We start from the raw sequence: 24561 nt of genomic DNA, 5'->3' as shown, positions 1-24561 counted from the left end.
CATTCCTAGGCACAGTAACATATTTAATGGTTATATTTGATTATTTTGAGTTTTTTTTCCATTTTCTTTGCCTGCATTATACAGTACATTGATGCATTGATACCAATAACTGGTATGTCTTTAAGATAATGTCTGTCGGGAAGTTACTGCTGTGTTTTCCCATGCTTGCACTTTGTAGATGATTCCTGAAATGAAAATATTGTTTCCCAATAACTGTGCTGCGGGAGATGACTCCTGATGTCTAAATAAATGTGCAAAGTTTTCTGTTGTCAAAAATCTTGTAACTATCATCTGGTGTAGCACAAACTCATGTTTTGTGTCTATCAAGCTATGTAAATGAACGAGTGCTTTGGGAAAATCTTTTGAATGTGATAACTTTACTAAATTGCCTGTTAGTTCTGCAGTAACTGTGATGGTAAACTTATAATTCATCTTGTCGTTCAAGGCCAGTGGCAAACCTAATTAGCTGTGGAACAGTGTAGGTGTGCACCAGTGTGCTAATTAAAAGAGTATTAAGTCCTGGTAAACTTGTTTGTGTAACAGCTGTGGTAACTTAATTATTACAGAACATACCACATTTACAAAAAACGCTGGTAAACATTTCATTAGCCCTACAATACAGGGTATAGCATCTTTTTAATTGGATTATTGGTATTGCATCAAAGGCATATTCTTCTCATACAGAAAGCATATATTGTGATTTTTTAATGAATCAAGCTGATGTGTTACCAGTCATTTGCAAATTCTCAGAACCTTATCTGAAATATGCTCATTACTGGAAATACTCACAGGAAGAAAGGATACTATATTTTTTTTCAAGAAGACAAAACCTGTATCCATGCTTAATAATGAAAGTGATTTTTTTTCTGTAAAGACTATTATTAATGTATTTGGGAAAGATTTTCTTTCCAGATGTTGACATGTAGCATGTTTGAAGAGCCTGTCATCTGTGACACCTGTTGAAAAGGGACCTGTGAGTTTCCAGTGCTATATACAGTATGAAATATCATACACTAAGGTTTACAGACAACAAAGGTAAAGGATGTAAATATCACCGTTATAATTAAAGGTCATGAGTAAGAGACAAACTCCTTTTACCTGAGGACTTGAGGACTCTGATTTGTGAGCTGGCTGTGCTCTCTCCCCCTTCGCTGAAAGCTCGCACCTCAATGATGTAGGTCCCACCATCTGTAAGGGACAATACAGCCGAGGGACTGCTTGTCTCTATCACCTGACTGTGGCTCCTGCCCTCTTGACGAAGTAAGACCTGTAATGCAAATTGCAAAAACGATGCCAATGTAAGCAACTTCCTGTTTAATGACAAGCCATGCAGTGACATTCAGTTAATTATGTCTAAAGTAGCTTCAGCGGGTTTTCAAGACTAAAGTAAAGTATACATTAATACAGAAAAGAAATGCATGGATTTTATTAAATATTTTAACAGAGCTGCCAAGCAAAATGAAACATAAAGTGAGGAAATATAACATTAAAGTCAGTACGAGCTCTATAAGAATGAACCCAATCCTAGCAACATTGAGACACAGGCCTGATCAGCCTCTGGATAGAGAGCTGTGGGATGTTGTAATTTTGCTCAACTCAAATACAAGCCCATGGAGTTTTTACAATATTTTACCCTTTTGGCTTGCTCTTAGTATTTTATTTTGGCAAGGAACAATATTGTTACAACTCGATGTTAACAAACCTGCAGTATCTGCTCATTATTTGAAATGTACATAACATTATGTACTGTATATGCCCAATGAGTTATTGATCGTAGGTTTACACCATTAAGTTTTCATTGTCCATAACTGTACAAAACAAGAACAGGCATGCAAGAAAACATGTTCTTTCAAAATCTCTAATGTTTACTTTCCCTAGATGTTGATTATTGTCTGCTATTTTCAAGATTAAATGGCGCTGCAAAAAAGGTAATTTACAAGTCAAAATGAGCTACTAGGTTCCTACCAATCTTAACAGTATATCTCAGAGTCTTTGTCTCTCTTCAACATCATTGGTGAAGTCCCAGACTTTAAATGTAACAAAATGTATTCTAAAAGTAATGAGCTCACCTTGTAACCCATGACGTCAGATTCGTTATCAAGTGATTTCACAGGCTCCCATCCTAAGGACACATTATCTCCATCCTGAATCCACATGAGATTGCTGGGTGGTTGACTTGGAGCTAAATGATAGAAGCAAAATAAACCATTGGATGCATTTCCCTTTATTTGATGGAGTGTTTGAGGTGGATAATTGATTAAGGACGAAGGACTATGCTCTTAAAGTTCAGAATTTCAGAATGTCACTTTTGTGCTTTGCATTTAGGGATTTTCACAATTTACTTTCTGCATTCTGCAGGCTCGTATGTGAAGTGATTGAGCTAAAAATGGAAAATGGATCCACTAGGTTTATAAAAAATGTGTTGCGTCACTGAACAACATACGTGATTTCTTGGTTTTTGCACGAACAGCAGTGCTTGCGGGGCCTTGGCCGATGTTGTTGTAGCCCTTCACTGTGATGTGATACAAGGTGTTTCCCTCTAAACCAGTTAATAAGATGGACGTCTCATTTCCAGGAGTTTTCAGCTTTTCCCCTGATTCTTCCTGCTCCATATCCTTCCAGAAGTTCACCTTTCAAAAACACACATGGGAATATTCACTTCTGACTGACAGAAACGCTTTGATCGATTCATTGTCACCAGTTAACTTCCAAGCAGTACTTCACACAGCTGAATATATTATATACAGTATAAACATAAGCTAGTACTAGAGAAGCCTTGCAGTCATTAGTGAAAAAATGTCTTTAATCTAGCCATGTCAGTGCTAATTATTTATAGACATGTAAAATTCAATAAAACAAAAACAAACAAAAAAGTCAATGGATTAAAAAAACAGTTTCACTCCTATAGCAGAGGCTGTGTTGATGGAAGAACTGAATCCCGCATCTGCAAATAGATTTGGCAGAACACAGGGAATTTTTTGATGTGTGAAAACAACACAACAACACATTTAGTGATTGATTTTCTATAGATAGTAAATATCCTTGAGCAAGCCTGATCTTTAGAGGGTTTTGACTTTTATGTTACATTGACAGTTCTGCAGCCTTTAAACCAAAAACCCACAGATACTGTACAATTCAGTACACTTACATGCAGAAACTAGCTTCTCTTATTTTTATTGCACATACTACCTCATATCCTTGGGGTCTTCCTGGACCAGGAGTAGGAGGCCTCCATGCTACCTGGATCTCAGAGGAAGACACACTGGCTGCCTTCACTTCAGAGGGGGCTTCTCTGGGCTCTGCATTAGAAAGCATTATACGTACATCACCCATCAAACAGAGGGGATGGGTGAGTGTCAGCCTGGCAGTGATGGAGTCAGTGCTTTTGCTTGAAGGAGTCAACATCCTGTGATCAACTTTTAATGAAAAAAATGTGTCAGGTTTCCAAGAACAACTGTACATCAAGCTGGCAAGGGAATTATGAAAGTCCCATTTGAAATTCTGCCACTTTGTTACACTGGTACAGCCACTGGATTTGTATTACACACATCCGATCATTTTATCTTTAGTGCATAAACATAACCGAGTCTGTTCAAAATGAAGTAAAGTGTGTTTGTGCATGGAAAAGTGGTAGGAGTTGGGGACAGAGAGCAAACATAATTATAGCAGGATTAAATTGCTTAACATTATGTTTCATAATGCAACAAATTCTAGCATCTTTTTTATCACCCTTGATATATGACTATTCTTTTGCTATGGTCAAAAAAAGAAAGTCAATCAAAGCACATACCTCCTTCTGCAGAGTAGACAGTGACAACTCTGCTGAATGGCCCATCTCCTTTGTTGTTATAAACTCCCACCTTCACTTCAAATGGGGTTAATGGAGGGAAGGTCTCATCACGGTATTTGAAAGTGGTGGAGTCAGCTGACGTCACCATTTTTTCTTTCCAGCCTCGAGTCCCATTGGCTCTGAAAGCCACAATGTATCCAAATCCCTCCCCATTCTGATATTCTTCTGACACTGGCTACAGAGAAATACCATAGAAGAAAGAAACTAGAATATAGTATTGCTTAGACATTACTATAGTTATCCTGGATCTTATATGAATACAACTCAAAATTAATACTGTACGATGGTGAAATGTTTCTACTTTTATTTAATGAATGATATGCATATGAACATTTTTGAACAAAAAAACAGGAAGCTAAATGTTGATATGGGGAAAAATGAATTAAGCAAACTGCTGGGACTATGTAATAGAAGTAAATAAATCCTTGTGCAGCATCATTGTTTAAGATTTTCTGTGATTTGTAACCCTGAAATTAACCACAGCACATCGATGAAATTCTGCACAATTCACAGATACACCTCTAATCCTACAGATATTTTCATGTACTGATTACACGTAAACGGATAGTTTGCTAAAATAAAGATGCTCAGTCTGGCAAAATTGTGACTAATGTTTCTACAGAAGTGATATTAATAGCTCAACAATTTTAATAAAACACCTTTGCAAGATTTTCAATTAAATCTAGCACACTCAGCCTTGAGGCAGCAGAAAGCATAGAAATGACATTTGTATGGTTCTAAAACTGTATTCATATCAATTTGCATCGATAATTTCAGGGAAATAGCATCTTAATTGGCATTGAGATGGGATTACAATGGGAGCAGGTTTGTTAAAGCTAGATGGGCTCACAAAATGGTCTTTGACCAGTTTTAATTTAAAAATCTGTCAAACTAAATTGAACACTTGAGGGGGTATACTGTATCTTAACTTAATAGGAGAATAAATACATGATATATCACACTTAATAAGCAAAGACCTCTGTACAGGCTTTAACCAGTAAATTCTTCTCAGAGTTCAGAAATATTTTGAAATCTACTGAGAAGCATTAAAAGCTCAACAAAAGCTAGTGGTTCCAAATGCTCATCTGTTGCATTTTCTGATGTCTCTAAGTATATTTCTGTAGAGATGATCTCACAGAGAATCTTGCAAACATGAAACACCACTGCTCGAAAAGTGGTATTTAAATGAAAAATGTAATACCACTGCTGGAAAAGGATCAAAGCAGTGGTTCGGAACCCAGCTACTGGGTAGAATGGGCACAGCCAGGTGCGGTAACAGGCAGACTAAATCCCGTCCAGGTCCAAAGTCTGGATTGAAGAGAAGCTCAAAGCTGGAGAGTGTAAGGTTACACAGTGTAAGGCTCAAAAGGAAATCAACAAGTGGGATTGAGACACCAAAGGAAGGTTCATAGCTGAAAACTTCATAGTTCAGAGGTACTAAGGAATGTCCAGTAGATGAGGTCAGAGTGAAGTCAGAACTCGAGAAATAGAGACAAAGCTAGGCTCAGTGCAGAATGCTATAACTGAGCCCAGGGCAGACTTTATGTCGCCTGATCCATCTGAGATGGGAGTGGTCATAAATTGCACAGGTAGAGCAGGCTTACTGTCTGATAATGTAACCACGGCTACAAACAGTAGCCTGCTAGGTGAGTGGACATGTGGCTGGCTGCTGTGGTTATTACCAGGTAATTAAGCTTGAAAAGATAAAGCGTGCTTCTGAACAGAATCAAAGCCTCCAATACTGCGCTACTGGCCAAAATATCCATATATATATACAGTATGAGAATAATTCCAAAGGCACTAAAATTTACCATGCTGCTAGGCCAACTTTGCAACGCAACTGCAAAGAGCACACTGGGGAGTAATGAAGTATACATTATCTACTTTTAATAAATTTGTATCCTGCCAAATGGGGTGTATTCATGAAAGAGGTACCTTTAAAAAATAAACTAATCCTTAGTCATGTGTTTTTATTTAAAAAAAAACATATCAACTTTATATTCAAATTCATATTTTCCTTAACATCTCCTAAATATCAAGAAGTTAAAGAAATTGATAGTGTAACTACTGTATGTAGAAATGGTTCATTTTTGTCTTAATTCTGGTGCTGTGTATTATGCAAAATTCCAAAAAAGAGACCTTAGTATCTCTCCACACTTCATATTTATTATCTTCTCGTCATTTAAAAGCCATTACAGTTTGGCTCATAAAGGTACTAATTATTGTACAGATTTATGACTTCCAGGCACTGTGTTATTGTATCCTTTGGGATTGGGTTGTTGGCATTGGAGCATTTTCGGTATCTGCTGACAGACCTGAAGACAGGAAACTGCACTCAGCACCTGCTTCCAATTCAATGGGTCTACACTCAATTTATCATGAAAGAGAGAAATTGATTTGAAATGAGCAGCAGGTTGTAAATCTTGTGCAAATTTAATAAACCTAAAACACCTGTACCCACACACCTTATGTCAGTAAATATTATGTTCATAAGGCAATTCAAGCAATTTCATTGAGCATCAACATAATAACCATTCCCTCTTGCAGTCACCCAAATTAGCCTATTCTCATGAACAGTTGTGGTAGAGAGATGTAGCGTACATGAAACTCATAGGAGAAATTACCAGAACCATTTAATTAACTTATGAGATTGTTCCCTGCAAATAAATTACTTTCCATCACATTCTCATTATTAACGTTGGCTTGGGTTTTTTTAAAAGGCTCTAGACCATGTTAGTTAAAATGTTGCTGCCAGGACAGGTACTTAAATTGGAAAATAGAGTGGAACATGTACATCTAATTTTTTGAGAGACCCAAGCTTAAATAAAACTGATTATGTCCCAGAAAAAATGCTCCAAAGTCCCTAGTGTTCAGCCCACTGTAGCTGTTCAGCTACACTGGTAAGAACAGCTAGGTTTCTAAAAGTGCTCACTGGTTCAGACTGAAAACAGTCACTCATCACTGCCATTAATGAGCTGGGCAAGTGGATCCACACAGGCTGTTCAGTAATTCATCCTACTTAATAATGAGACTCAACTATTGCAGACCATTTTGATAACCATCCAGAGATTGGAGAGGCAGCAGTCACCTATGGACGTGTTCAGACTATTGATGACTACGGATTCCTGCAGTCTTTTCTAATATTAATCTCTATCCTTCATTGATTTAGCATTTATTCAGTAAAACACATTTCACTGAAATGATCGCCTTGACACTACATACCTTGTCTGATGAAAAAAATGCAGGTAACTACGCATAGCTGTTTATAACAGTCAAACAGACTTCTGTGCGCTTTCATTCAACAAGTAACAAGTATGACAAATACTGTATGTCAAGTATGACAACTACTATAAGAGAACATCAGTCTGCTTCCTGTGACATAATTTTATAGTTGACAATTGTTGCAAGAAAACAGCTTAAAATGACCTGCATTGAATGTAGCCCTTTCATCTCTGTCAGGGCAATTCTTGTAGCACTGCCTGGGCATGGATCATAATCTACACTCATACAGTATAGTGAATCTACACATTTTATATAGTGTTTTTTATTTAAGATATATTCAAAGTAAATATATATCAGTAAGTACGTTCAACAGACTCACAGATGATTATAACATGTTGGATAAAAAATGTTAAACCAGTGTTTAATTGCACAAACAGAAACTTAAAGAGGATTATTCAAACTCTTCTCACTCCAAATGAGCTTTAAGACTTATAGTAATGCATGATTAAAATTGCATGTAATTGCACCTGTTGTAAATTTTCAATGTGAACAAGAATGATTTATATACTAAATGCTTTTCATAATGGGGTATTTCTTACTTGCTTGTTCCAAGACCTATTTTTAATTCACTGTTGTCACTATTTAGTCTTCATCTTTATTTTCAACTTTATTATACTTTATAAAGATAAGCATCACATTAGAAATCCAATATAGTTTAGTATCAGTAATTCGAAACAGAAGTAAATAAGCATCAGTTCTGCAAGGAACAGGAAATTCATATTCTCTCCATTTAGGATACACAAAAAAAAACATTCGCCTTTGTCTCTGATAAGCTTGCTTAGCTTTCATGGGTCTTTGGGTTTCTTTCAAAGCATTCAACCATGAAACATTTAAAAAGGACTTCATAACATGTCTGTGTATATAGAAGTATAAAGAATAAACCTTTTTAAGTATGCACAGAACACCTGAGTCAACAGAATGACAGGAATGAACCTGTGCTGCTTAATACATCATGCATTGCCTGGAACATAATTGACCGCAAATTCAATACCTCTGCTAAAACAATGTAATAGGTACTATTTGGTACACTGGTACTTGTTGAACAAGCCTTTACAGCTCCTTGTAATTGAGCTGTCACTGTGAATACAGAATCTATTAAAATTATGGTTATTCCATACTTACAGTAATGACTTGCTTTTGCTTTAATGAACAGTACATACCAACAAGGCCAGCACTCACCCCATCTGGAAAGCACCTTTTTTCACCACATAATGCCACACAGAGGTGTAGTTCACTTTAGATGAAGGTTATTTTCCTAGTGACAGTTAGATCTCTGCAGTTAATATCTGCAAGGATAACCATCAGTAACATCCACATCTGTTCCCCCATCCCAAGCTAATAGCACCTTTAACTGCTCCTCATTTGAAATCCTCAGGCTTTATTCATTTACCTTATTCATTTACATGAAGCAACCCCTGCAACAGCATACAAAGTCAAAGATGTTCTCTCCATAGGCAACACATCTTTCACCTCACTATTCTCCTGATGCTGGAGAAGATTTATTAAATATTTCTCAAACACCATAAAGGATTGAATTATGAGCAGATGTTCTTAAATATGTCTTGCTTTACAAGTAGCACTTGACTGACACTTTATTATAAATCACACTTCCCCAGTAAGGAGGAATGTGCAATTTATTAGAAAGGAGAGGGTTTTCTAAAGCTGGTGCAGTCTTTTTATGCCCCATTTTAGATGTTCAAAATTGTCACTCTGCCTGAGTCATCGTTACCACCTTGCATCAGTAAGAGAAAGATGAAAAGACTAGACAGAAGCCCTTTGAGGTGTGCACAGCGAAGCTGTCAGCTTTTTTCCACACCACAATTCCAGAATACATATCCTAGCCAAGTGCTATCTTTCAGCACCAAGCCAAGAATCCCTGCTGACCGACTTGTCCCACCAGAACTCGCCCAATCGCTCAGATACTATTAAGAACTACAGGCAATTGTCAGCAAGGGAAATGCTGTGGACTGGGCACCTTGCAGCATCCTCCAGGTTGTAAGTCTGCTGCACCTCAAACAGCTTTTCTCAGACTTCTGTCAGATGAATAAAACATCAGGTTTTCTGAGCAGTTATTAGCATGAAATGCAATATACAGGACAAATACACAGCCAGAAATAAAGAAACTATTCTAGTTCTGTCTGAAGAGTGCATGTGGAAAAGAAACAATGGGAACAACAACATAAACAAAACTAAAACAGATTTTAACTCAAGGGAAATACCATCTTAGTCCCTGTCTGCCTCGTAGCCCAACACAGATAGCTTTTAATGAAAAGCTCAATTTAATAACATCTGTGTTAAATCTAAAAAATCTTATATTCAAAAATGTGACTTCTGATGGGATATTAAGCAGGAAAAGCTCTATGGGATTGTTAAGGCCTTGTGGCGGCCCCTACAGACTTTATCTCCAGTGGCAAACAAACTCTTCTCTTTCAGTACAACCAAAACATGATAATGCTACCGTCTGGTAAACACAAAGGATATTATGAGATCAAAATTACAGCTTCATCTTTTATGATGCCCTAAAGACAGACTCAGAAAGGGCGTGTATGTAATTTCTCAGCTCCTCTGAGCAAGCCATCTGATCTTGCATTGACCTGCTCTGCATTATGCATTGATTCAATTACTAATTTGCTTCGGTAAACTATAATTTGGCCCCTCATAAATTGCAAAAATCTGAAGGCTTTACCTGTTCTCAGGAGGGTAAAGTCATTTTCATCTTTTAGATTATCTCTCAGAATTATGAGAATTCCTTTCATTTACCATAACACCCAAGTGAACTTTTGAATCTTATTACAAAGTTGTATTCAGAGGTGGTAAATAAGATTCAGTAGATGCTTATGCTAATAATACAATTTTGTGTGAGCTTTTCAAGAAATTCATAGGGCTCCACAATAACACAGCACAATAAACAACTGAAGCTGAAAAAAGCCCAATTGCATAGTCTACAATAGATTAGTGCATTAGTTCCACAGAATTGGTGCTGCACACAAGAATGTATCACAGTAGGACAGAACCAGCACATCTTTTCTCAAATGTTATTTGGTTCTCATGCAGTAATACAGTACATAAGATAACTTGGTGTGAGATCATTCAGTACCTTGTATACAACAAAGATACAGAGCATCTTTAGTTAGCACATGGACCACTGAATTCTAGACATACTGAAGCTCAATTAAAAACATCTGATTACAAAGCACCCTATTAGCTAAAGCATTACAATTGTCTAATATTGATTAATTAAAGACTGGTGTTAATATTTCTGTGTTAGATATGCAAAGCAAGGGTTTTAAGTAAGCATCATTAAGAGAGCAGTGCAGCCCAAATTTCTGATGGTGAATAGTCAGACCAAGTGGTCAGTACTGTCTGTGTTAGTACTAAAAGGTAAAGGTCCCAGCACAGATCTAGGTGGATGTGACAAAATCAGATTTTAAACACCTGAGACTTACAAATTAGGAGGGAAGGGAACTTCCCAGTGAAGGGAAGGCCATTCAATAGTGATAACTGAGTCAGAAGCCATTTACAAATTGTTAACTACCTTCACAAGGACAGTTTCAATGCAATGTCTCTGTCTAAACCCTGGCTGAAAAGTTTCACAGAACTCCTTAAATGCAAATCTTGGGGGATCCTGGCCAGTTTTTTAAAAGCAGAACTTTAAACCTGCACGAACATGGTCTTATGGTAGAAATGAGTGACAAGGGTATAGGAATAAGGTCCCGTACACGGGCAGTAGGTTTAATCTGAGCTATCAGATCCATTAGACAGGCAGCATCAACAACATGAACCTAAGAAAGCAAACATACAGAAAATACTGTGAAGATTCATCAATCTAAACAGGCTAAACTACATTAAATTGAGTTTTTGTGATATTCTCTGCAAAATTAGATGAATTCACTACATGCAGTCTACTGGAGGTCATAATCTGTTAAATCTTAATAGGAGGTGGATGGAATGTCAGATCTAGTAAAACAGATTTATGGTCAGAGTTCCCCAGTCGAAATGCTTGAAGACTGGATATTTGAATGCCAGAAAACTAAAATATTCTGAATGTCCATGTTTATATGCTGGGAAGGTGACTTACTGAGAAAAGCCAAAACAATTCAGATTGGGTAGAAAATCAGCGGTAATCAGTTGTGAATTACAACAAGGTTGATTTAATTTTAATTGTTATTTTTATGGGATGACAGACCTCCCTTCACAAAAGTAAAAATGGAACTCTGGCCACATGAGGCAGAACCACAAGTAGTCAAGGCATGCAATTGCTAACATTAATACACAGTGCCACCTAGTGTTGCACCAAGTGCCATCTAGTGTTGCACCAAGTTAGTCCTCCAGCCTACATCATGTTTCATGATCGAAAAAGAAAATCTACTTTATGGTAAGCCATAAGCCAATTGAGAGAAACAGTCTTGTTGCTTAAAAACCACATATTAAAGAGAGCTTGGACAGTGGGATATTACCAGTTAAAACAAATGCAACTAAAGACAGCTAAAACCAATGCCTTAGCCCTCAAGTGAATGCTGACACCTATGGGATGAAATGGAACCTCTACTGAATATGTGACCAGAGCCCCTGTGCTGATATGGATATATGTGCAGAATTCATGAACTACGACAATGTTCAAACAACTCGCTCTGTGTGGAAGCAAAGGGTGTGAGGGGTGGCAGGCTCAATAATCTCAAGGCAGAGTAAAACATCATGATTACTGGAAGGAAAATAAGCAGACTGAAGGATTACAAAAAAATAGAGGTGAACTGAAAAACAAAAACATTTTTTCCCAGTTTGGGGAAATACAGTGTTTTCTACAGACAACAAGTAATGCCTCCTCAGAGCAAGAAGCTCCAGCAAATTGCATAGTAGCAGCCAGCAAATAATCTAGCAATGGTGGTACTGTAGATGCAGGACACAGCACATACAGTCACCGGACAGTGAACCAAGGGGTTGTTGCACAAAAGTGGTGGGTTGAAAAGTGAAACAAACGGGCAAAAAACATCACAGTATCAGGGACCACACAACCAGAACCATGACTATGGAAAAGAAGCAACGCAGCAGACCGCAACAAAATCAGGGAACTGGCAGGAACAGCAGAGAGATGGCAGAGACAAAGTTCCCAGCCAACCATGTCAACTACTGCAGAGCTTACCGAAGGCAGAGTCAAGAAATAAAAGATAAGAAAAAAAGAGAATTAAAAAAAAACCTAAGAATAAAAATGAGCAAGAAGCAATAAACTAAAACGACTGATGGAGAGCTTCTATGAATTTGAGAAATAAGTGGAAACACGCAGAAAGTGGGCAGCCAGAAATGCCAGCTTACTTTCACAAGGACAATATACTGTATAACTCTATGATACATATGCCAAAATCAAGCAGTGTGATGAGAGAACAGGTGTTTTATAATCATAATTCATGTCAGAGGATACATTGCAAACTTTGAAACCTTAGAAGACATTATTCTCAATTAATGACAAAAATTCAACTTTTTACAAGTCTATGGCTGGGAAGTTTGGGGAGAAGTAGAAAAAAAAATGACAAGAGGGGATGTGCATTAATTTCCGACTAGTGAGAAGTGAATGATCTGAATTGGTGTTAAAACCACGAAACACTTGTTTTACAGCTGCAATTACTACCTTACATACAGTACTGTAGTTATATGGATTTCAGGACATTAAAATCAGTTAATAGGTGACAAACTGTCTGAATACTGCAGCATGTCACTTCCATTACTTTCACACAATCCCTCAATTAGGCCTTAGGAGCCTGCAGAGTAGCAGGTCTTACCTCCCACGATATAACCAGTTCATGTCGCCGTCCACTTCCTCCACTGACATTTACTGGGGCCACTGAGGGAACTGCAGAGAGAAAAAGGGCGTCTGTAACACGTGATGTCTTCGCTGTCATTCATACTCTATTAGTTTTATTATTCAGGCAGAAAACGTCTGTACTGTAGGTCAAGATTTCACTCTTCCAAAACTACTTATGCAAATAAAATGCTATTTTTTAAGAACATGCAAACTTGCTAAGCCCATAGGATGGATATAGAAAATCAGACACAGTATTTTACCAGACTTGACAATTGTCCGAAACGGAATTTAAAACAGATAGAAATAAGACATAGTTTTATTATTTTATTTATTATTTGTATTACTTGTTGAAAAAAGGTAGAAAATTACACACAGAAACCAGACATTTTCCAAATAAGGTCTTTGGAAATGTTGTCACTTTAAAGTGCCTTAATCTCCTCTGCAGCAGGTAAATGAGACATTCTAATTAAATGCAGTGCAATGCCAGGAGTGTGTTCTCCGGGAATAGATAATGTAACTGGTTCTAAGCCTCAGGGTGAAAGATGCCTGGCTGTGTTAACTCAAACACCCAACATGTTTGAGTTCATGTTACCAGCTCATTTTCATCTACTCAACCAATTAAAAATTTAATAGTGGTAGATAGCTGGGGTATAATGTGAAGAGAGGGTGGCAGAGCAGGACTTTTTCAGAAGTTCTATTGAAAAAAGAGAGAGCTGAATAATTGCTTTGGCAACTACTGTATATTACTACTGATCGAAACAAAATATGGTGACTGTATACTGCAGATTAGCTTACATTTTCAATCAAAATCAATCAATCAAAGGCACTACCAAACAGAAAAGAAATTCCCTGCTAAATTGCCCTCATTTTGCCCCTTTCTTTCAGCTGCTATTGCTGCTTTTCAGGTACTCATTTTTCCTACATATTCTTCTTGTCTCTGTGAAAAGCATGTGTGAAAGCTGATGGAGGTCAGATGATAAAAACATCATTCTGACAATAGCTTTATCTCATGAAATACTGTAATCAAACACATAGACTTTATAAGATGGGTTATTTCTGAATGCTCTGACGTTACTCCTGAACACAGAAACGAACAAACTAGATTTAATATTTTTATCTTGCACAAGAAAATTAAAAACATTGTTTGGCTAAAAGGCTGAAGGATGTTTTTAAGATGCAAAGACAGAGACTGAGCTACAAAAATCAATACTCTGGGACATTAGAAATGTATACTCTATATAATCATAAGAGATAATCTACTTCATCCTGTCCTCCATCTGATGCTATAGTACTTCTTGCTTTAAGCACTGTGGGGCTTGCAAAGTGAAAATTATTGAGGACTTGTGCTTGGCTGCCTGTGCCAGTTTACTGACAGCTCGTGCTTCCAAACAGATGAATACGAAATGAAACTTTAAGATTTCAAAATTCTGACCGAAACTGTGATATCACAGAAAGATGCATACAGACCACAATCTGCTATGAATGACAAATTGCAAAGATCCTGCACCACCTGTAGTTAAGTAGTACTTTTTCATCATACTCTTTTGTAGCATCTGTTTAACCAATTAGTGAAATACCAAAATACACAGAAGTTCATCTTCCATACAGAATAGTTACATATGCTGCATGGATAATTGTGTTTTTCTTTTTAAGTAATTTACAGTAGGTGGCTCATTAAAGATTTAAAGATAAAGAATGTAATTTCATTTTACATATGTTCAGAGTTCATCTGTACTAGAAGCTCTTTTATGCACAATGATGAAACATTCACATTTATTTTTTTAAATTAAAAACAAAGGGAACATCAGATCAATTAAAATATATTACACATGACAGTAGGTTGGATTAACCGAACAGCTGGATATGTTACATGCAAACTTTTTAAATTAGCACTGAAGTAAAATGATAAATACTTTTCAGTTTACATTCATTCTAAAATAATTAAGAGGAACATTCTTGTAAACTTGTCACAAGTGAAATAATAGATATTAAATCTCAACAAAGAAAACAAAAGGCATGGTGAAAATTCCCTTAAACTCCTTTAAGGGAATGAATGCTGAACTGACTAATAAAACAGAATGATAGCAAAAATAAATATTAAACACGTCTTAAGGATAAATGGGCGGATTTCAAAAGAAAGGGAAAAACTACACGCAGAGGAAAATGAATACGTACAAAAAGCTTTGATAGCATGTGACAGTATTACTGTATGTCCCAGGAAACATCAGTTCAGTGATCATTATTTAAATTAAACTGGGCAGGTGTTAAATATTAATGCCAACCGTTCTGTGCAAACCCAGCCAAACATTAATGTTGCTGAATTTGCTTGTGTGCTTAGAGGCATTTATTTGATAGATTTCACTCATATCTATTGATTAAACAACACTAGGAGTTAAATTTGTAACTCTGTAATTACATTTAACAGCTATTCATAACATTTTCCATTACACGTGTAATTCCAGTCTTAGTCCTACTTAAAACACTTTACTTAAATTATTGCCATTAGGCTACCTGCATAGGTAACTGTTTTACATAACTACTGTAGATTCTGTCAAGCCATTCCTAAACACAAAGGTCATTATAGCTATTTAAATGTGCATAATAGATAGTTACAATGCTCTTGCAAAGAATATAAGTTTTGATATTTGTTTTGAACAATGTCCTTAACTATGTACACTTTAACAATGCACACTATGTATACTATGTATTTTAGGATGCAAATGCACTCTCACATTAATTAGGAAAAATGTTTGGAACAGTAATACATATGTTTAAAAATTTTGGAATTACATTTTCTATTACATACTGAATAAACTGAGATCTTGCAGACATGCTTTTTTAACACATCCACCTGTCGGAGACAGTAAACTTTTCACATGCTGGCATAACCACATTACAGGACATTTAGCTCCAGCAGGAAGAATATTGCATCTCACAGTGATGTAAGGGCACCCTTACAAATGGTCTCAGGTCACAGGCATCACTGTTTCGCTGACAGGTCCTGGCCACTCCACACACACAAGGCTGTTTTGTTAAAATCTGACAGTCCATTCACCTCTCACTAAGAGTTAACAGACTATGACCTTCAGTAGATTGAATTAACTTTGTAAATAATTGCACATCACCTTTCAGGGTAATCCGTGCCACATTTTCCATTACACATTTGACATAACCCAGGCTTAAATTGAGGACATCTTGGCCATACAGCTCAAACTGTACTATCAGCAGGAGCTGTTACAACTTGAGCCACTTGGAAGCCCAATAAAAATGTCTGATACAGTTTCTAGTACATTGCTACATATTAATACAGTATGTACCAATATAGGCCTGTCTTTTTTATGTGAACTGGTAAATACCTGCTTCTTTCGTCCTGACCACCCTAGAAGGGGCGCTAGGGTCTCCTGTTCCAATGGCATTGGTTGCAACCACCCTGAATTCATATTCAACCCAAGGGTTCAGCTTGATAGCCATGGCAGATTCCATTTCACCAGTCACGGGATCAGGATCTGTGTAAAAAAACAACTAGAAAATCACCCCTCCAAGTCTATGTACATATTAATTACCAAAGTAATTAAGTACCAAAGGGTGTCCTTTAACAAGACTCATCCTCCAAGATTGTGAACTTCAACCTTCAGTTTCCAGCTTCAGGGCCACTGTGCAATCTGTTCCCAGATATTACTTGTCTGCGAAACAAGTGGTGTTCTATTCATAAAGACGTTACCTATGATACATCTGAAGACACCGTTTAAATAGTGCATCAGTTTATTTTTTTTTCAGAATGATTATCCCTTTTTTGTTTGTCTCAGAATAAATTTTAAATGTTCCACAAAAATGTAAAAGTTCAGTTGACACAATACTGTACATGCTCTTTTATAAAACCCATTGCACCCAAAAAAGGCTTTTTCCTTTTTCCTAGGACTTACTGATAAAGACATTTTCACACCACAATTAATGGACAACAATTTAATACATTCTGGTATTGTTCCCCTGTTTGTGAATAACAGTACCAAATAACCTCATTGTTATCTGACATCACCTGCTAGAATATTCCAACAGATCCAGATGCACTTTGCCTCATTGTTGAAATCAACAAACTCAAGTACAGTACAAGTACAAGTCAAATGTTCTGTTATTATCACTCATACAGGAAATACGGTTATTCTGCTCAATTGGATGGACAGAAGCAAAACATATTTTTCTCAATGGTTCTCATTAACGGTAGACAACCTGAAGCTGAACAAATCAATAATGTCATTCAAAACCCAAGAACTTGAATTTAAAACAATTTGGAACCACTTCATTGGCTTCCTCCAATTAGGTTGAATTGTTGTCTAACTTCATTTCCATGCATCGGTTAATTACCCATTAGTCATTAGTCGTGTAATTATTAACTTTATCAACCTCATGTCAGACCCCCTCTACTACTCCCTTGCTAAGACACACACTACTTAAGCAGTCTATATTTTTATTTCTCAGTACATTGGGTTAATTTCCATCTATTTTATTAAGATCATGTTTGTTTGTTATTAATGTGTAATATGCAGTGCATGTATTTAGGTATATATTCTGTATTTAAATGTTTAAATAAATTAAAACCATAAACAAAAAAGAGAACTGAAAGCCCTGTCCCTGTGAGGTTAAAGGCATGAACAGGAAACAGAGAAGAATAGCTTATACTAGAGTACATTTTTCTAGCATTGCAGAGTCTTTGTCCGCAGAAAGAATAGAGAAAAAGTTCTTTTAATTATCAGTACTTCTACACTGCTTTATCTAACTGACATTAGTTATGCTTTTTTGTCTTGACCAATTGATTCTACGACTCCTTTCAAGATAACTGCAGACACCATATTTATTTATACATCCAGGCCTTGTTCTTGTCTTGTACAAGTGGAGCTCTTCTGTGTAATTCTAGCATTAGTCCACCACATGCCATAGTACTAAGTGGATTCATTTTAATGGTTCATCATGTGTAATGAAAGATGACATACTGTACAGACTCATTAGGAATTGTCTGGAACCGCATATTTTAAAAAGCTGTATGAAAAGTTTCCAAACGGAAGGGCAAAAATGCATTATTTAGTAAAGTCATCTTAAAGTGAGACTCAAAAAACATCATTCTTTTCAACCTCTGATGAAATCCATAATCATATGTTTGAAAATATATTCTAAAATTCTGAAATACAGTAGGTAAGGCAATTCTGTGATACAGTATACAGTATATGCCTATGCAGGTCTTACAGAGTGATTAATCCTACATACAGTATACTGTACATGGCATAAAACTGTTCTTGACACCTTCAGACTATGTACAGTATTTAACATTTTCCTTTGTTTGATGTGAGAGGTGTGAAGAACATCAAAATGTTATCAACTGATGCATCTTATTAAAGCATCTTGTGAGTCTGCCACTTATTCAAATTAATTTGACTATTCAAATATCAACATGAAAACATTGTTTACAGACACTAACCTAAAACCTTTTCACTTGTTATGTAGGCTCCATATGCTAAACTCCTTCAGAAGCTTGTTATGGCATATGGTGTTGAAATCCAAATTGGATTTGATTAAATTTGAAGTCATTACATAATTGGGTTGAGTGTAGAAAATGAAGAAGGTGGATCATTCACCTAGAGAAACAAATCATTGCACCCCAAGAATGTCCCATTGCCAATATATGACTAAAAGTATTTAAACAAATTATGTATGCTTTTAAATTTCATAGTCTCTACTCATTAAATGCTTAAAATGGATGGCATTGCTGTCATGCCACAGAGAAATTAAGTTATTAATCTTCTGACAGTCCACAAAAGCTCCATTGGGATAAAATCGTACCTTGTTTTAAAATCCTCATTCTAATGATAAAAAGGAAATACAGTAATTTGGGGAAAAACGTCAAGTTAGTTCTACAAAGAATTAAAGTCAGTGACATTTACTATGATCACTGAAGAAGCTTAATTGAGCTCTTTTAAAATATCACTTGTACAATAAAACAGCAGGAACTTTGAGTAAGACCTAAATTATTGCACAAGGTGATGCACCATTGGAAGATGAATTTCTAAGATTAATTTATTTTGTAAATTGGTAGATTTTTAAGTGCCCAATTTAGCCTAATCAAAAGGGTAACCCTTCTATAAGCCACGAATCTAATTAAACCTGAGTAATGAACAAAGAGTCCAGCTGTATTTCTGAGCCACACTGAAACACTGAGTCCACAAACTAGGCTTCAACATACCCTAAGAGGCCATGCTTCTCACCATGACATTTCCCTTGTGCCAGCCAAACTGTCTGTACCCGAAGGCTGTGTTTCTCTGTATTGATTACCTGTTTTAACCGTCTGCCATCCTAATGAAAACGGGCTCCTTGCCTGCAAATTATAGGTAGTGATTGGACTGTGATTATCCACTCCACGACTCCAGGATAGTGTTGCTGTGACATCAGTAATTTCCTCCACTATCACAATTCCTGGAGGCCCTGGGGGACCTAGAAGTGAATAACAATACGGACAAAGAAAAGCAATTTTCATTTTTTTTTTATTCTCAACTGCTTAGTCACCAAGTCAAGGGCTTATTGTGAACAGAAGGAGCTCAAATGTACTGTTTTTTTTTCCTTTCCTGTAATCCAAGAATACGTCTCAAGTCTTTGTCGATTGAGCCTTTTCTGAGATCTGATCACATACTGTACATCACAAGTGAGTCTCCTGAAAGGAGCAGCCACCTGATCCCAAGGACCTGCCTTTCCCAGGCCAGACTCAAAAAGCAAAATGTTAGCATGAGTTATATTTTTCCCCCAAAACTACTCACTTTAAATAACTAGTTTCATGTCATTTTCTGCTTTAAATGTATTCAAGTTGGAGTTGCTCACAGGGTGGGCAGTGTGGGGGCATGGTGGTTAATGTAACTCCTTCACAGCTCATGGGTTCTGCGTTTGATTCCAGTTACAGTAGGTGTGCATTCTGCAAATTCTCCACATGGCTCCACAGAGTTACTGTACAGTAGGTGCTCCGGTTTGCTCTCACACTCTGAAAACATACTAACTGGGCTGAATTGTGTCTCTCAATTGGCTACTGTGTTTGTGTTCCCTGTGAGGGACTGGTGTATTGGGTTTTGTGAAAGGTCAGACATATGCTCACTGCAACATTATATTGAAATAAGTGATTATTAAGAACAGATTCAGAGTCCACATCACTGCCTTTCATTCATATACAGTATATTTTTATTTTACCCATACCAGTTTAACCACAAATGGTTATTCACAAAACATGTATTCCTATACACTCTGTATTTTAAAAGTTTAAAATGTATTTTAACAGATAATATATCTGTTAGAAAGATACAATGATATGTCAATGAATTCATCCAAATGGAAGACTTCACCTCTGAGGGAAAAAAACAAACAAACTTTCTGGTTTTCTTACAAAGCCAAGTATGCCACCAATGCTCAGAGTCATCCAAAATACTACAGCAGACCTTACACTGTTTAAAACCACTGAACATATGTTTATTTCAGCCATCTGAAAGAAATGAACCCTTAGAAATCTGTCACCACTGCAAATATGCAATGGCTCTAGAGGAAACAGCTGCAAATGGAAGGCAGACAGCTGGTATACCTAATGAAAACCAATGCACTGTGACCGCTGGAAAGGAAAGGTACTGTGCACTTGGTCTACACTTGCATTAAGCTACATTAATATCTGTTGCAGATCACAATGGGGAGAAGCAAAGTAAAGCCTTGTTCTTTGCCAAACTGTGTGCAAATGCCTTCAGTACTCCATGTGCAATTTCACTGTGTTAAGAAATACAAAAGCAGGCTAATGAATTCAGAAATAATGTTTACACAACTCTTTATAAAATATAAGATGGAATATTGTTCCCAAGCAACAGCCTAGTGATAGAAACTTTGGTTTCAAATCTCAGCCAGAGAGATCTGAGAAATTGTTCTGTAAGACTCTGTTGAACAACCCCCACATAAAACTGTATGACTAACTATGCAGTGCGACTATCGTAATGGGCAGCTGTATATTCACTCTTTTTCATCTTGAGGCAGTCTTTTCAAGTGAACCTTATTTGGAATGTTGGGTGGTCCTTCAAGGAAGGAATATGATGAATGGAAACCACCAAACTAAGTAATGGCGGCAACAAGCTCACCTCTGACAAGCAGTTCAGCTTCTGTGTACAAGGTATCGGCACTGGTTTGAGCTCGGCACCCGTATTTCCCAGCATGCTTCAGGAGGATGTTTCTAATCATTAGATCTGCTGTGGATGTCTGCTACAAATTGAGAAAAAGAGAAAAAAACATGGACCTTGCCTTCTGGGTAATACAACATTTTTTAAAAAGAAACCATTAGGAGGCACATTCAGTCTAAGAAATCCTACCCAATTTTGATAGAATTTTGTTAATTTATTTAAAATGAGAAAAACCACAGGCCGTATTAGGAATAATTCAACATCTACAGCAGCTGTTTAACACAGCAAATGATTAAAATTGTGTGCTATTTTATGTATGAACTACGGTGTCTACACAAATTCATTAATTTACAAAATACAAAATTTGACTATATTCTGTGACAAACATAAGTATGAAGTATCTTTTTAAGAAACTTGATTTGGATCAAACAACCAAACTGAAGCCGGAGGGGCCAAATGGCTTCTTCTCACTTGCAGCTTTTCTGTTGTCTTGTCCTCAATGACAGATGACTGCCTAGAAATATCCAGCTGTGGCACAGAATCGATTGAGGTTTTTAAAGGATTGGTTAGGGTAAGCCTGATTGCAGCTCATAGACAGAGAGTCTATGTCAAGATACCTCCAAGCTCTCTGTCAAGACATCTCCATGTTAATATCTGTTAGTATGTATTTTTACCTTGGGTTTGCAGTTCAAAAAGAAGCTTTCAGCTTATTGGCTGTACAGTGTGAGAGGACATCTGTGTGTGCATACCTGTAAGTGCAATGAAGTGCTGGATTGAACAGTGAAGGCCAGATCACAGTTTGGATATTATGAAAAAGACTAAGTTGACCAACAATTTTCATGGCTAGCAAACCTTGTTTTCCATCCCTTGCTAATCCCCCTCACCTCTGCTCAACACATCTGCTTGTTCTTCCACGTTGCTGAATTGCTTCCAGGCAAGGGAGATAGAAGGTTAGCTTCTAAGTGGATCTATCACTTTAAATCTCCAAAGGTTCTGTAGCCCTATTTCCTTGTTAGTAGAGGTCAGCTGGAGACAGAGAATGGCTTAAGATAACATGTTACTAATGGTAACCTTTGTGCTGTGGAAAACCACAAAGAAGAAAGCCACAATTTAATTATGCTTTCCAAAGTTCTGTTTGCAGGACTTAAGGAAGCAAAATGAAATCAATGTTCTTAAGGGATTATACTAATTTAATTTCTTCAGATGTAATAGGGTTCAGACTGAAAACTAAAGGTGGGATTTTTTGTGAAGTTCTTGTGAAGTATTGTGGTGCAGCGAAAGCATCGTTTTAGAGCTGTACTAACTATACACATTACTGTCCCTAAAACAGATGGTAAATACCCCATGGTCACATATGTAAGTTCACCCATTAGCTGAAAAATGGCCCTTTTGGGCACATAAGACCTTCTGATCTGTTAAATGAGCATTTTATAGTACTATCCACTACTCATTTGTATGCCTAACCTGTCAAACCTTTAAAATGAACTATGTTTTGCTTTAAAACCTATCAACAGTGTTAGTAGGGCTTCTTCCAACAGACTCTCCCCCTAACCTCTGAAGCAGAAGTCTGCTTTACTCTGTGAGACAGATGGAAAGACTGCTATCTCACTGTACTTATAGCAGTAGTGAACTCAAAGGTGACATCTTGCTCTCTGTTTGGTACCCTTGCTGTGTCAAGGACCTCAACCATTTATTACAACTCTTACATCTTATTTCGATGGATTACTATACCTTTCTTCTAAAACGAATATGAATATCCCCACGTTACCAGCTGTTTTCTACTGTAGATGGTGCCCTCTACTCTGAACCCCTTTTTTCTTTTCATCCTGCTTATTTGTTTTTGCTTAACTGTGTGTGTCTCTCCCTAGCACCTACCATCAAATGCATGATCTATTTTCCCCTGGAATCAGAGGCTATTTTCTGATACGCTGCTTAACAAGGTTTCAAGTATCTCCATCTGAACAAACGCATTCAATCTTGAACACAATCCTACTGGGTGAATGCAGTGCTTAGAGAGTACATTGTGCTGACTGTCAAGGCTGTTTGGTTGTGACATAGCCTATAGACAGGGCTCTGCAGAATAGGCAAGAAGAAAGTTTACAGCTTAGAAAAGCTGCAGTAACCTTGAAGCCTAAGCATATTATTTTTCATGTAAGAAAAGGCCTTAGCTTACAGTAAACAAGATTTATTCTAGAAGGAGTCGTTTATTGTTCATGTGGTTATGACCACCTTCAGGTGAATGCTGTTATTATTTTGTTCTTCTCCATAATTCATATCATACAGGAGATCAGAAGATTTTTTTAGGCCAAATTAATTTTTAAGTTTAAAAGAACTGAATGTATGATAAGCAGATATTTATGTATTCTTTTTTTAAGATGAATGGCTGTTCATGATGTGCTTTGCTATATAGTGTTTCATAATGAAGAAATATAAACCACATTTCCAAATCAACACATAAAAGAATGCATTTGAATGTAATTTAAACATTTTCTCTAATCGAAATAACCAGTTTTGGCAACAAAGGATAAAAGACAGCAAGAGAATCTTCTTTGATGGTTTGTGCTATCTTGATGGCTGCCCTGTCAAATGGCTGGTCAATATTGTATTTTTCAAATTAGGTCTTTCCCAAGTTTCATTTTATATTCTTTATTTTGACTACAACTACCAAAATAGTTTAATACAGCCTCTCTTTCTATGAGCAAATTTACTGAGACATTCCAAACCTGCATTTCAAATTAATTATGAGTTAATTCCTTCTTCACCTCACACAACCATTATCTTCATTCATAAAACAGTGCACTTGCACATTATTTAAATTCTTATCAGTTCCTTCCCCTCAAAATAATTAACAGTACCAAGGTTAATACAGTCTATGAACCCTACAGCATTTGAGGTATTTTAAAATACTTTTGGACTACCAATTATCACTGCTTTGTGGCTGCTCCTTAGCTGTGTGTTAATAAAGTATCATAGATTTGCCTGACAGGATTACCAAACACCCTATTATATTCAACAGGTACAGTAGATGAAAGAAGCCTATTTTTTATCTGAATGCACCACTTATGAGAAACAATGAAGTAGTGGTAAGGAAAAACATATTTTTATGGAGTTCATAGAAGGAGTATGTACAGTAACGTACTCAATATACCTTTGCCTGCTATGATCTTATTGAAGTTTAAATAGAACTTGAGGGTGGTGGTGTATAATCATGATAATAAAAAGTTTTTCAATAGACCTTTTAAACTGCTCTTTTAATTGTGAGAATTCCACCTTTTGTCAACCCGTCATTTAACAAACAAGACTTGAAGTGGCATAAAAAATTTGGTAAAAGTTCACATTAGCATAAACAGTTTGTTGCTTGAACTGAAACTGTGTCACTTTAGATCTGTAAGTGTTGCCAGGAAATTAATCGAACAAATAGAATCATAAACAACAGTAAATAGCATTTA

The 24561-nt window shown here is 36.7% G+C and overlaps 1 protein-coding gene across 1 annotated transcript in view; it reads right to left on the bottom strand.

The window, feature by feature from the left end:
• The window catches only part of cntn5 (contactin 5), a 197733-nt gene that overhangs the window by 1117 nt on the left and 172055 nt on the right, over positions 1-24561 (bottom strand). Inside the window, exons 15-23 of the mRNA XM_088920592.1 lie at positions 21074-21194; positions 19251-19409; positions 16286-16435; positions 12907-12977; positions 3791-4025; positions 3190-3299; positions 2444-2630; positions 2070-2182; positions 1099-1267 (exon numbers count right to left, since the gene is read on the bottom strand). Of these exons, the coding sequence (XP_088776718.1) occupies positions 1099-1267; positions 2070-2182; positions 2444-2630; positions 3190-3299; positions 3791-4025; positions 12907-12977; positions 16286-16435; positions 19251-19409; positions 21074-21194 (1315 nt within the window). The remainder of the gene's footprint in view (positions 1-1098; positions 1268-2069; positions 2183-2443; positions 2631-3189; positions 3300-3790; positions 4026-12906; positions 12978-16285; positions 16436-19250; positions 19410-21073; positions 21195-24561) is intronic.

This window comes from Atractosteus spatula, chromosome 7 (genome assembly GCF_055471065.1).
Source record: "Atractosteus spatula isolate fAtrSpa1 chromosome 7, fAtrSpa1.hap1, whole genome shotgun sequence".
Classification (NCBI taxonomy): Eukaryota; Metazoa; Chordata; class Actinopteri; order Semionotiformes; family Lepisosteidae; genus Atractosteus; species Atractosteus spatula.
The sequence above is the reverse complement of the archived record's forward strand: the minus strand, read 5'-3'. Positions and strand labels throughout refer to the sequence as shown.